We start from the raw sequence: 12,029 nt of genomic DNA, 5'->3' as shown, positions 1-12,029 counted from the left end.
ATTAATTTTTAGGATTCCTAATAAGGTATTTTAGGATACAATTTCATAATAATTTTTAGTTGTTAATATAAATAAATAAATATAATATATGAAAAGATGTTTGAAATTTAACAAACGAGGAGTGCTAGGAGCTAACAGATTTTGTGATTTGTAACCATTAATTAGTTATCATTAGTATTTTTAATAGTATAAAATTATATCTAATAGTATGAAATTACTCATTGTTTTTATTAGTTAAATACGAATCAAATTTTAATAAAAATGCTGGCCCTAAATTTTCTCATAACGAAATCCTAATCTCCATGCAACGTTTGGAACCATGCGACTTTATCGCTCTTGTAGAGTGTTTGGCCATAGTCACATCTTTCTGCGCAAGCAATTCAATGGAAATTCAAGCAGCCATGCAAGTGATTTGGGAATTTATCTGTCCTAAATCCAAGCTTGGTGTATGTTTATTAATTGAAGTATGATCTGTTTTTATTATTACTTACTTACGAAGTTTTTCTTTTTTCTTTTTTTTTTTTCAGCAGGCACTTAAACTGCGTTTGTTTTTTAGAATAAAATAAGTTAAGACACTGAGAACAAAATACAAAGGACAGAGATACAAAATTTTGTGTTCTTATCTTTTGTTTGGTGATAAACTAGAACAAATTATAAAAATCTAATTTTTTTTTTCATTCAAAAAATTTGAAAAGAAAATATAATAATAAAAAATATAATTATAAAAAATTAACAAAAATAATAAAAAAAATAAATGGTATCTTTTATTAGTATCTTTGTATTCTTTCTATCAAAATAAATACAAAATATACTAATTTAATATTTTTAAACATAATGTCTCTATTCATATATTTTGTGTTTTTGTATCCATATCTCAATGTTCTTTTCTTGTAAACAAACGCTGCCTTAAAAACTATGTCTTTATTAATACTCTATCAACGTTAATTTATGCTTGGTTGTTTCTACTTTCAAAAGTAGATATGTGAAAAATCATCTCCGGTCATTGGCAAGAATAAGTACATTAATTTTCTATTTTATATAAGAATTTAATTTTGATGTATCAAAAATATAAAAATTATTATTTTTTTAATATGATAATATATAATTGAATAAGTTTAAAAATTAATTTTTTTTATAACGTGATAATGCATGATTAAATCTCTATGTAAACTTCTTTCACACATAAAAATTAATTCTTTAATATGATCTTCATTGTTATAAATTATAAATAACAGAAAAAAAATATACATCGTACAATTTTGTTTTTTGCGGCTAATTACCCAGTGTTAAAATCCATAAAATTGATATTTATTTTGAAATTAAAAGAAATTGACAAATGTTTAACTTAATAACTTTGCTTTAATTAATGATTCTTGATGTAGGGTAATTTCTCGGTTCTTAACATTACTCAAAGAAGATGTAACTTGTGTTGCTGCCGGTGAAGCATTAGCTTTGATATTTGACTGCGATAAAATTGACAAGTTTTTTGTTAAAACTGAAGAATTATTATTAGAGTCTTACGATGGATTAAGAAAATACATCAAAGACATTATTTTGAAACAATTAGAGAGTACTTCAATGGAAGCTAAAACTGCACTTCTTCTGAAATAAATGTTCAACAATGCTGCACTTTCTCTTTTATGAATAGCTCAAATTTCTCAAGAATTTTTTGGGAGAAAAAAAATTTTCAAACTATATGATGGTTAGCTTTTAAAAAATTACTACATAATTAATAAATATAACTCTTATTTATTATCAAATATTTGAATTTTTCTATCGTTGTTATATTAGGAAAACAAAGTCATTCAACAATTATTTACATTTGTACCTTATTATGAAGAGGAAGACACTCCATACCTGTATGAACCTACCTTAGAAAAGGTTAGCAAAACGAATTTTGTTTTTGTTGGAAAATACAATTTCTTAGTTTATTAATAATTTACTTCATTTCTAACAGATTATCTCTGTGCTACTTGAGAGAAAGATCCTGAACTATTAACAAAAAGTAAAATAAAAAAAGAGCGAGAACAGGTATAACCAAACTTCTTTTTTTATATCCATATTTTCTCATTTACATGAATATTTATGTTACTTCATCATTTCATGATTCATCTTTCAGATAAAGTCAATTGTTGATGAATCAAAGACTAAACTTATGAAAAAAAGGCGCACATTTGCAGAGGTGAATCCTTAAATGATCTTTTTCTATATATATAAAAATATGTTTGATTAACTAATTTATACTTAAATTTATTTTGTCTCAGGAGAGAAAAGGCAAGGCATATTGTGATGAAATTGAAGCAGAAATTCTCTTTGGGCTAATTAAACAATATTACTTTTGTACATGATTAACTTTGGAATCCTTTGGATTTTTAATTACTGAGTATTATTAGATTAGTGATTTTTTATGTTTATCTTACCTTGACATTGATATACATAAAGCCACTAAATTTTTAACGTGATTTCTGAGGTTGACATCGTGCACCAAAATCGTCTCTAAGATTTTAATTGTACAACGTCTTTGAAATTGAAAAAATTATACCATATTAGTCTCTCACCCATTTTCTGTTAACGACGCGCTGATGTGAACTTTTAGTAACACATGTCACCTCATGATTTGATTACGTATACCGATATGATGACGTGTCGGTCATTGACATGTGGCATATTAACGTGGATCATTATACCACATATCACAATGCTATTTTGTCACGCGTCAGATTATGCCACGTGTCATAATATTATTTGTCCACGTGTCATCCACTATGTTATCATTACATATGCACCAAATTGGTTCCTTACTTTATATCAAATAACTCATTTTAGTTGCTAAAATTGAATGTCGTGCACTAAATTAGTCTTTTCGTCAGTTTTTTCTCTTTTTTTTTATAAATTCAAAATTTTTAATTTTTTTGAATACACTAATTTTAATTTTATCTTTTCACAAATTATTTAAATACAAGTGCTTTTATAAAATATTTTAAAAATTTTAATTTTAATTATACAAATTTTTTCTACAACATTTTATTAAAAGAATTATATGAAATATTGATATTGATTTAGTAAAGAGTGTAAGTTAAGAGTATAATAATATCTCTAAATACAAACTTTTAAATATTTAGCATCTTAATAAATATTTTAAAAATACTTGATAAGACACTTGTTAACTAATATAAATTCATTATTCCCATCCATTTTAAAAATGTCTCATTCTCCATCTAATTGACTTCTCACTAATTCATATATTACACTATTAATTAATATAAGTACTTATTGTAACCATGACTTGAACAGTATTAAAACAAATACAAATAAACACAAGAAGCAATAATAAAATTTTGGATTTAGCTAACATGTGCTCTATTAATACAAGTTAAAATTATTAATTAAAATTTTATTATAAAAAATTATATAATAAAAAATATAATTAAAATTAGTGTACCAAATGTCACTGGCCAATACATCATCATACCATTACACATGGACAAACCATTAAGTGACACATGTCACCAAAAATCCACCTCAGCGCGCATCGTTAACGAAAAACAAGTTAAGGACTAATATAGTACAATATTTCCAATCCCAAGAACATAATTGGTGTAATTAAAATCTTAGGGACGATTTTAGTATACAACGCCAATTTCAAAAATCACTTTACGCTAAATTGAAAATTCACCCGGGCACTATAAATCAAATTGACAGATTTAACATATAAATAAATCTAATATCTTATAATGTGAATTTCATATGCATTAAAACATATAATGAGTAAAATGTATATATTAAGGATAATACTGATTTAGGGAGTTGTAATGTTAACTTTGTATCACAAATAGAAACTGGAATATAAGCATCATGCATATCTAACAACATAGTCACGTAGACAATGCTCTCTTGTTTTTGGGTCCATGTTTGGGGGCTTCCACGTCCCTTTGAATAGTCAACATAAACCCAACAATAAGTGGAAAATCTAACTCTAAATGATGCTTCTGTAGACCTGCGTTTCCAAGCTCTAAAATAAGTTCTGTATGCAATAGTTAGCCCTCAACGGGCTCAGATCAACGAAAAACTATACATAGTTGAACTCTAAGAAGTAAGAACCCATCATCCTCTGGTCTCATCAATGGTGAAACTTCTATCAATAGCATAATCCACAAAACTGTAAAGAGGGACCACACGCTCCCCATACTTCTCAAATCCATCCAATTCTTGCTTAGCCTTTTCTCTAAGCTCTTCAGCCACCTCTTGTGCTTTCTCAACACCATAAACTTCCACATAACTCTTACCCTTCTTTTTCCCGTCATTACCACCCTTAGCTTTCAACCTCTCTTCCAAAATATCATCCACAACTGCATATAGTACCCCAACAGCTCTCCCATACCTCCTCAGTCTCTCTATTTCATCATCTTCAGCACCAGCCAACAATCCTCCACACACTGCAGAACACTCCCCCATTTCACCGTACTTTTTGTCTTGTATAAATCCAACTGCATTTGGTCCTCCTTCGAGGTCCAGGAACTGCCCTGCCGCCATACCAGTGGAGCCTACAGAGCGGGCTATCTCTGCAATAACACGAAGGAGGTAGCGCTCGGGCACAAGGTCGAGGGGAGTATGAGAAACAATGTGACGAAATCCAAGGGGAAAGAGTGCATCACCCGCCAGAATTGCCATGTCAACACCGTGGACCTTGTGGTTTGTTGGTCGGCCACGACGCGAGGGAGAGTCATCCATGCAGGGGAGATCATCGTGTATCAATGAAGCCGCATGAACCTGTTTGCAATACGATAAAGATTCATTTTTATAACCATGTATCTTAAAATAGAGTTTATCATAATCTTTTTTAAGAAGTACATATCAGTAATTCAAAAAATCCATTGTGCTTGATGAGAAGTTCCAGACAGAGACAAACTCAGAGAAACGGTTTTGTTATATAAAAAACAGTGCAAACAAGGGATTTGTTGTTACAATAAAAGATTCTTAACAGTTTCTTATTTTTATGCAGACTGCTAACTACTGAACAAGCAACTAAAGTTGTTCTAATAAATCAATAATGGAAGGTGAAAGGAATTCCAGAAGAAAGCCCACCCCCTTTTTAAGTTGAACTTAGAAACAGTTTAGAGTGTTTGTTTGATATAACTTACCTGTACAAACGTCAACACCAAAAAAACTTATAATAATAGACCAATGTCTCTCAAATGACATATCATAAGAAACTTCTATTTTTTCGGGGTTGGGGAGATTACGATACATAAAGGAGGTTACCATTTCAAGAGCACAAGCGGTGGGGAAGGCAGAAAGGCGGCTTCCCCCAAATAATTCACAGGAAGCAATGCACATAACGGGAGGGGCTCTCTTAGCACCCTTGGCAAGGACTGAATACCTCATAGCTTCATAAATCTGGGGAGGATACTGAACTGGAATAGCTTCATTGAGTTTTTGATTGATCTGCACCATTAGGGAAGCCCAATATGTCATCAAATCAAAGTTAGCAGCTTTTGAACGAGTGGAAACCAGGGCAGGAGAAGCAGTGGTGGAGCAGCGAATTGGGAAGACAAGATTTGTTGGCTTCCGAAAGTGGAATATGTGTGAAGAGGGCACCATTGCAGTTGCAAAGGGAGCCATCTTTAGATCTACATGAGAAACAAGAAATAACAAAGAAAGATAACCCCGTCACCAAAAACACTCAGAATCAGATTAGACAACCCTTTTTTTGAAAGAAAAAAAAGCTAGTGTTATCTGTACGAAGAAAGAAAGGCAAAGTATATGAGAGCATCTGAAAATAATTCATGCAAAGCAAGATAATGGCATTTCATCAAGCAGTTGGTGGGCATGAAAATCTTATAGCCGACTTTCAGAAAGTGACAATCACACTGGTTGGATCCACAAATCAAATTCACAACGCACAGTATATCACCAACAATTTCCAGTCTCAACATCGAAGACCAGAACCATCCTTCCCAGATTCTTGGCTAAATAGCCGCCACCCCAAAACACTAAATTGCACAAAATTCAGCATCAGGGTAGCCTGAATGAAAGGGGGAAAAGGAACATTACCAAAAAGTGAATGAGAGCGAAGCAGAAGAGAAGAGAACGAGCAAAGGGGGAAGATTTCCCAAAGTGTATAGGAATGTAAAAAAAGAAAGCAGAGGTAAGAAATAGGATAAAAGAAAGGGATTAGGTTGACAGAAGGGAAAGTGGAATTGTAGGGCAGTGAAGATGAAAGAGAGTTTGTGATAAGCGTGGTGGTGGGTGCATTACGGTAATGGTGGTGTGCCCACCCATTTTACATTAATAATCTCTTGTTTGTGATTTCGGCTTTTTTTTTTTTTTTAATACAAATAAATATATAAAAATAGAGGAAGTATAGGGATTGGGGTATAGGAATGTTCGATTCAGATATAAGATGTTTATTATCTGGTAGCAGATGATTATTCTGGATAGTATGGGTGTATTGTGTTTGAGAAATTAATAGTATTTTATTCTGAATATTCATTTTTTTAATTTATATTGGGCCAAATAAATAGTCCATTGTACACATTGTACAAATATTCTATTGACTCCTTAACGGAATTCAAGAAGTATAGAGAGCCAATACATATGCCGTACAATGCATATAATAGGATTAATTTTAAATTAAAATTAAATTAATATTAGATGTTTGTTATTCCTGATACTCGGATGATTATTTTAGATAGTATAGATGTATTATGTTTGATAATTTAGTAGTATATTATTTTTTGAATACCATGAAGAAAAATAATCATCACAATGCGCAGAGCTATTTTATTACTGACGTTCGGGAAATGAAATGTACACCAATTTTCTCAAGACGCCGGCTAGAGGTGGCAATATGTACCCTACCTACGGGTATCCAATCTGACCCCACCCGGTCGGGTAGGGTTGCCAATCCGATCCGCAGTGGGTAGGGTATGGTGCGAGTAGGGTTTTCGTGCGGGTCGGGTAGGGTGCGGATTGAGCCTCAACCCTACCCGACCAACCCGCACCCTATATATGTATATATTATATACTTATATAAAAATATATTTTAAGTGGATGTTGAACTAAAGACTTCTCACTAAATACAAAAGATCCTTAGTCATTAAAAGAAGATCATTAATTGATAATTTAATAAATTTTTTTTACATAAAAATCAATTCTATTTTAAATTATCATCAAGTTATATAATAACGTTGCATTTTTTTTTAACCCGCGGGTAGGGTCGGGTACCCACAGGTAGGGTTAGGGTTGACTCCAAACCTTACCCTACCCTACCCATTGCCACCCCTAACGCCGGCAAAATGGATAACGAACAACCGACGCTCACAGACCGTCGGTCATTTCTCACCTAACGGACGCGAAATAGATAATAATAATAATAATAATAAACAACACAAATAATAATTATAAGGTTTAATTACTCTGTTGGTCCTTATAATTTTGCGAAATTTTCAATTAGGTCCTTATACTTTTTTTTCTTTTAATTGGGTCTCTGTATCAATTTTTTTTCAATTGAATCCCTACACTTTTTTTACTTTTTATTTGAGTCCTTGTACCAAATTTTTTTTTAGTTGGGTTCCTATACAATTAAGTCAATTACTACTAAGAGGGACTTAATTGAAAAAAAAATTAGTGCAGGGACCCAATTAAAAGAAAAAAAAAGTATAAAAACCTAATTGAAAATTTTGCAAAACTATAAGGACTAACAGAGTAATTAAACCTAATTATAATAACACTAATAATAAATAATTATAACTATAATAGTAATAATAACAATGATAAATAAGAATATTTAAATTACAAAAAAAAAAGATCATTATAAAATATATTGACTTTTTCAATTAAATGTGCAAAAATATGATATTCATCTATCCTATTAAGATTTTTTTCGAATGAGTAGTATTAACAAAATAGGAGTGACGTTATTATAATGTAAATTCATACAAAATATAATGCAAAAAATCATATAATTTTAAGAAGTTAAACCTTAAAATGGTCTATGAAATTGACGTCGTGTACCAAAATCATCTGTGAGATATTAATTGCACTAATTATGTTCTGAGATAGACAAAAATGTACCACATTAATTCTTGACCCATTTTTCTTAACAGCGTGATGATATGGCTGAATGACGTGGATTGTCAGTGACACATGTCACTCAATTTGGCCACGTGTAGTGTTATGATGATGTGTTGACCAATGACACGTGGCATGCTGATGTGGACGATTATGCCACGTGTCACAATATTATTTAGTCACGTCAGTTTGTGCCACGTGTCATCCACTATGTCATCATTGTAGATACACTAAATTAGTTCATTACTTTGCATTAAGTGACTCATTTTAGTCGTGATATTGAATATTGTGCACCAAACTAATCCCTTCACTAATTTTTTTCTCATTTTTTTAATTCAAAATTCTTAATATCTTTAGATGCACTAATTTCAATTATATTTTTTCACATATCATTTAAATATAAATGCTTTTATAAAATTTTTCGCAAGCGCTATTGGAGAATTGGTGTGCAATTCTATTTCGCGGGCGCCAATAGTAAAATGGTTATGCGGTAACCATTTTTCTTCATGTGTATTTATATATTTATTTGTATAAAAAAGTCTTGTGATTGCACAATTAAACCAAACCCAACTCAATATTACACAATTCACGCAAATGAAAAAACGTTACATGGATCTCCCTAATCACCTCTCTATGTAAATCGAATGAATCAAACTCGAGTTAGTTGTTCTCATAGTAAATCGAATGACCCAAATTCGAATTAATAATGACACATGCAAATCGAAACAGCCTGATTCGATTTATGCATGCATGTATCTTGTTCTAATAAATCGAATCAGTGTAGCTCGATTTAGCCATGCACGTACGCCCACAATAATTCGAAACAACCTGTTTTGATTTACATATGGTAGTAATTCGAATTGGGCAGTTTCGAATTACATACAACGTGTGCCCATGGTAATTCGAATGAGACTCATTTGATTTACTACGAGTATCCCTATAAATAGAATTCGAATTGAGCTCATTCGAATCACAAATAAAAAACCCAAGCACTCCAACATCCGAAAAATCTGCTGATGGGGGATAACTCGGACCGTCTTTATCGTTTGGACAGAGTTGTCCATATTGCTGGTGTCATCAATGAAGAGGTTAGTGCATACATTTTTTTTTAAAACAATATTAAATATTTTTTTTTTGTCTCTTTTAACGCTAGTCATTATTTACAATTGTTAAACTAGATAGAGTGGTTAAATTAGTGGCTTAATAATTTTTAGAGGTTTGACGGAGCAAGTCTTAATTTGAATAGTGATTATAAATAAGTAGAAGAATATGAGTAGTGAAAATAATGTGTAGTGAAACTTAGTTAAAGTAAGAGTTGTAATTGGAATCTGTGTTGTGATTCGGATTGTTATTAAAGAAAGTATGGGTATTGACTTGCTTTTTTACTTAGAATTCATGTGACGTGGATTAAGTCAAAATTTTTATTAATATTAAACTTATTTTTATTAGGCCCACTTTGTATTGAACCCCACGTCGAATGCTATAGGTCTTCACGCTTAATACTACCTCCTTTTTATCCTGAAACTGCTGATCAACCTGAAACTCCGCTAGTCCTCCAGTATCCTGTGTATCTCTGACACCAAATCCAACAGGTTCGCTAGGAACCCCTGTTGGTGGGTCCCCAACTAAGTGGGGCCCACAATTTTAAAAACAAAAGAACAAAAATAAAGAAAGTGGCATAAAGCCACGGGAAGGGAGAGAGAGAATGAAGCCTCTCTTTTCAAAAGAAAAGAAAGAAACAGAAAAGGGTTTCGACGTCGAGGGAAGAAGAAAATTGGGGGAAAAGAGCTTTGCCATCTTGATCACATTGACTTGGTAAATTCGCTCCATTTCTTATGAAATTTCAGTATTTTATTCCTGGTATAGAGATGAACATTAGAATATAACTTGTTAGTTGTATTGCCTTCTCTTTTGTCTGATTTAGGATACCCACTTTGTGGAGGGTTTATGTTGATTCCACCAGTTTTGGTGATGTATTTTGTTGATTGTTGAGATGCCCTAGTGTCACTAGGAAGACTGTTTGTGTACCCATTATTCTAATAGTAGAAGATTTTGTTGGACTAGGTCCCGTGGGTTTTTTGTCCCTCTTTTGGGGGTTTTTTCACGTTAAAATTCTGGTGTCTGATTATTTAATTTCTACCATTATAATTGTTGCTTGGAGTATCTTTGGTATTGCCTATTTAATCGCATAGGTTGTGAAAAAATTATTTTTGGTGCTTCCACTGTTAGACAGGTTCTTGTTTTAAACCTGTGTTGAGTTTTCCCAACACCCCCTACTGTCTCATGGCATCCAAGTCCAAATTTGAAAAGTGGAGGAGGTACTGTTGAGTCCCTGAACTAGACGCTCCACCACCCCCAGCTGGATTACTACCTGCTATGTCATCACCACTATCATCGGCAATGATGTTCGGCTCCACATCATCATCGTCATCATCATCCCGTAGTACATCGTCTATACCATCCGGTGTTCCACCCTGTAATGAAACCGGCGCCGTATCAGTAATACCTACTTCTTCAATTCGTCACCACTGCAAAGGATGGGGAGGCAACCAACATTGCCCCAGGTGAAATCACAAGCACGGATGAAGAGGCACCAACAGGCTTCGAACTAGAACAGCAGGTTGCCGTTGCTGGAATTTGGGGATTACGGTTCAAACTTCCTGAGTTGAAGACCACATCTACAAGCTTGGCCAACAGCTCAGGGGTCCTGACTTCGAAAAACTACCGACGACAATGGAACAGAACTTCCAAATCTTCATTACTCCCTATGACAAACGAATCGTATTTTACATCATCCCGCAAAACTGAAATCAGAATTCTATAGAATAACTTCTCAACCCGTTTCACGCCTTGCAATCCCAGTTTTTGGATTATATAATTCAGGAACTCAGTGAAACTCATTGAAGGTTTCAGTGAAACACTAAGGGGATCCTTATCAGTAAACTTAATTCCAGAACGTGTTTTTTTCTTAATCGACCCTTTATAGTGCACCAATATTAGAAAACTATCCTCGCTAGCCATTGTGTTTTACTCTCATAAGGAATTCACGTTCATATCATATTTATATAGGTTGGCCGCACAGTAAATCGAATTTGCCTAGTTCAATTTACGTATGCATAGTAATTCGAATCAGCCCATTTGAATTATATAAGGATAAAACCAGGGGTAAATCGAAACAGCTTGTTTCGAATTACCATGGACCTTACATGCACGCATAAATCGAATCAATGTGATTCGATTTACTAGGCTAGAATGCATGCATGCATAAATCGACTTAGATAGATTTGATTTACATTTTTCCATAGTTATTCGAGTTATGCTGATTCGAATTAGTATGAGAGTTGACAAATCAAATGAGGCTCATTCGATTTATATAGAAATGTACTAATGGGAGATCCATGAAACATTTTCTCATTTGGGTGAATTGTGTAATATTAAGTTGGATTTGGTTTAATTGTGCATTTTGCCCACTTAATTACTATTACAAATTAAATCATTGAAAATTCTAAATTTTTTAATTATTTTTTAAATTTTAAATAAATACAAGTTTAAATATATAATTTTTAATATATTTTTAAAAATATATTTCTATTTTTATTTATTTAAATATTAAAAACTAATTAATATGATAAATTAAAATTTTAATTACTATAAAATTTGCGCTTATGCTTATTATTTGTGGTCCAATATTCCGTTTTATATAACATAATTGTTCTAATAGTAACATGATAAAATTTAGGGTAAAGTACATAATCAAACCAAATGAAAGTCAATATTATATGATAGTCTTAAATGTAAAAACATTACATGGCTGTTTTGTTTGTGTTTATATGTAAATCGAATTTACACATTCTCAAGATAAATCGAATTAATAAGATTCGAATTAGTAAGGATATATATAAATCGAAATAGACAGCTTCAATTTAGTAGACCTAGCACATAGTAAAACGTTGAAA

The 12,029-nt window shown here is 32.2% G+C and overlaps 1 protein-coding gene across 1 annotated transcript; it reads right to left on the bottom strand.

Annotated features, from left to right (window-relative positions):
* Positions 1 to 3,765: 3,765 nt before the first annotated feature.
* On the bottom strand, positions 3,766 to 6,315 carry GGR (geranylgeranyl reductase). Its single transcript, XM_016335724.3, has 3 exons — positions 6,055 to 6,315; positions 5,263 to 5,630; positions 3,766 to 4,770 (listed from the first exon to the last, which is right to left on the bottom strand). Exons 2-3 carry the CDS (start codon positions 5,620 to 5,622, stop codon positions 4,105 to 4,107), a joined length of 1,026 nt encoding a protein of 341 aa, XP_016191210.1. The 5' UTR covers positions 5,623 to 5,630; positions 6,055 to 6,315; the 3' UTR covers positions 3,766 to 4,104.
* Between the last annotated feature and the right edge of the window lie 5,714 nt (positions 6,316 to 12,029).

This window comes from Arachis ipaensis, chromosome B3 (genome assembly GCF_059453495.1).
Source record: "Arachis ipaensis isolate K30076 ecotype BB chromosome B3, ASM5945349v1, whole genome shotgun sequence".
Taxonomy (NCBI): Eukaryota; Viridiplantae; Streptophyta; class Magnoliopsida; order Fabales; family Fabaceae; genus Arachis; species Arachis ipaensis.
Note: the sequence above shows the minus strand (reverse complement) of the source record. Positions and strands in the feature narration are given on the sequence as shown.

Coding starts and splice junctions, on each gene's coding strand:
- GGR (XM_016335724.3), bottom strand. CDS start 5,622: ATGGCTCCCTTTGCAACTGCAATGGTGCCCTCTTCACACATATTCCAC. Junction 4,771..5,262: donor CCGCTTGTGCTCTTGAAATG/GTAACCTCCTTT, acceptor TATTGCAAACAG/GTTCATGCGGCTTCATTGAT.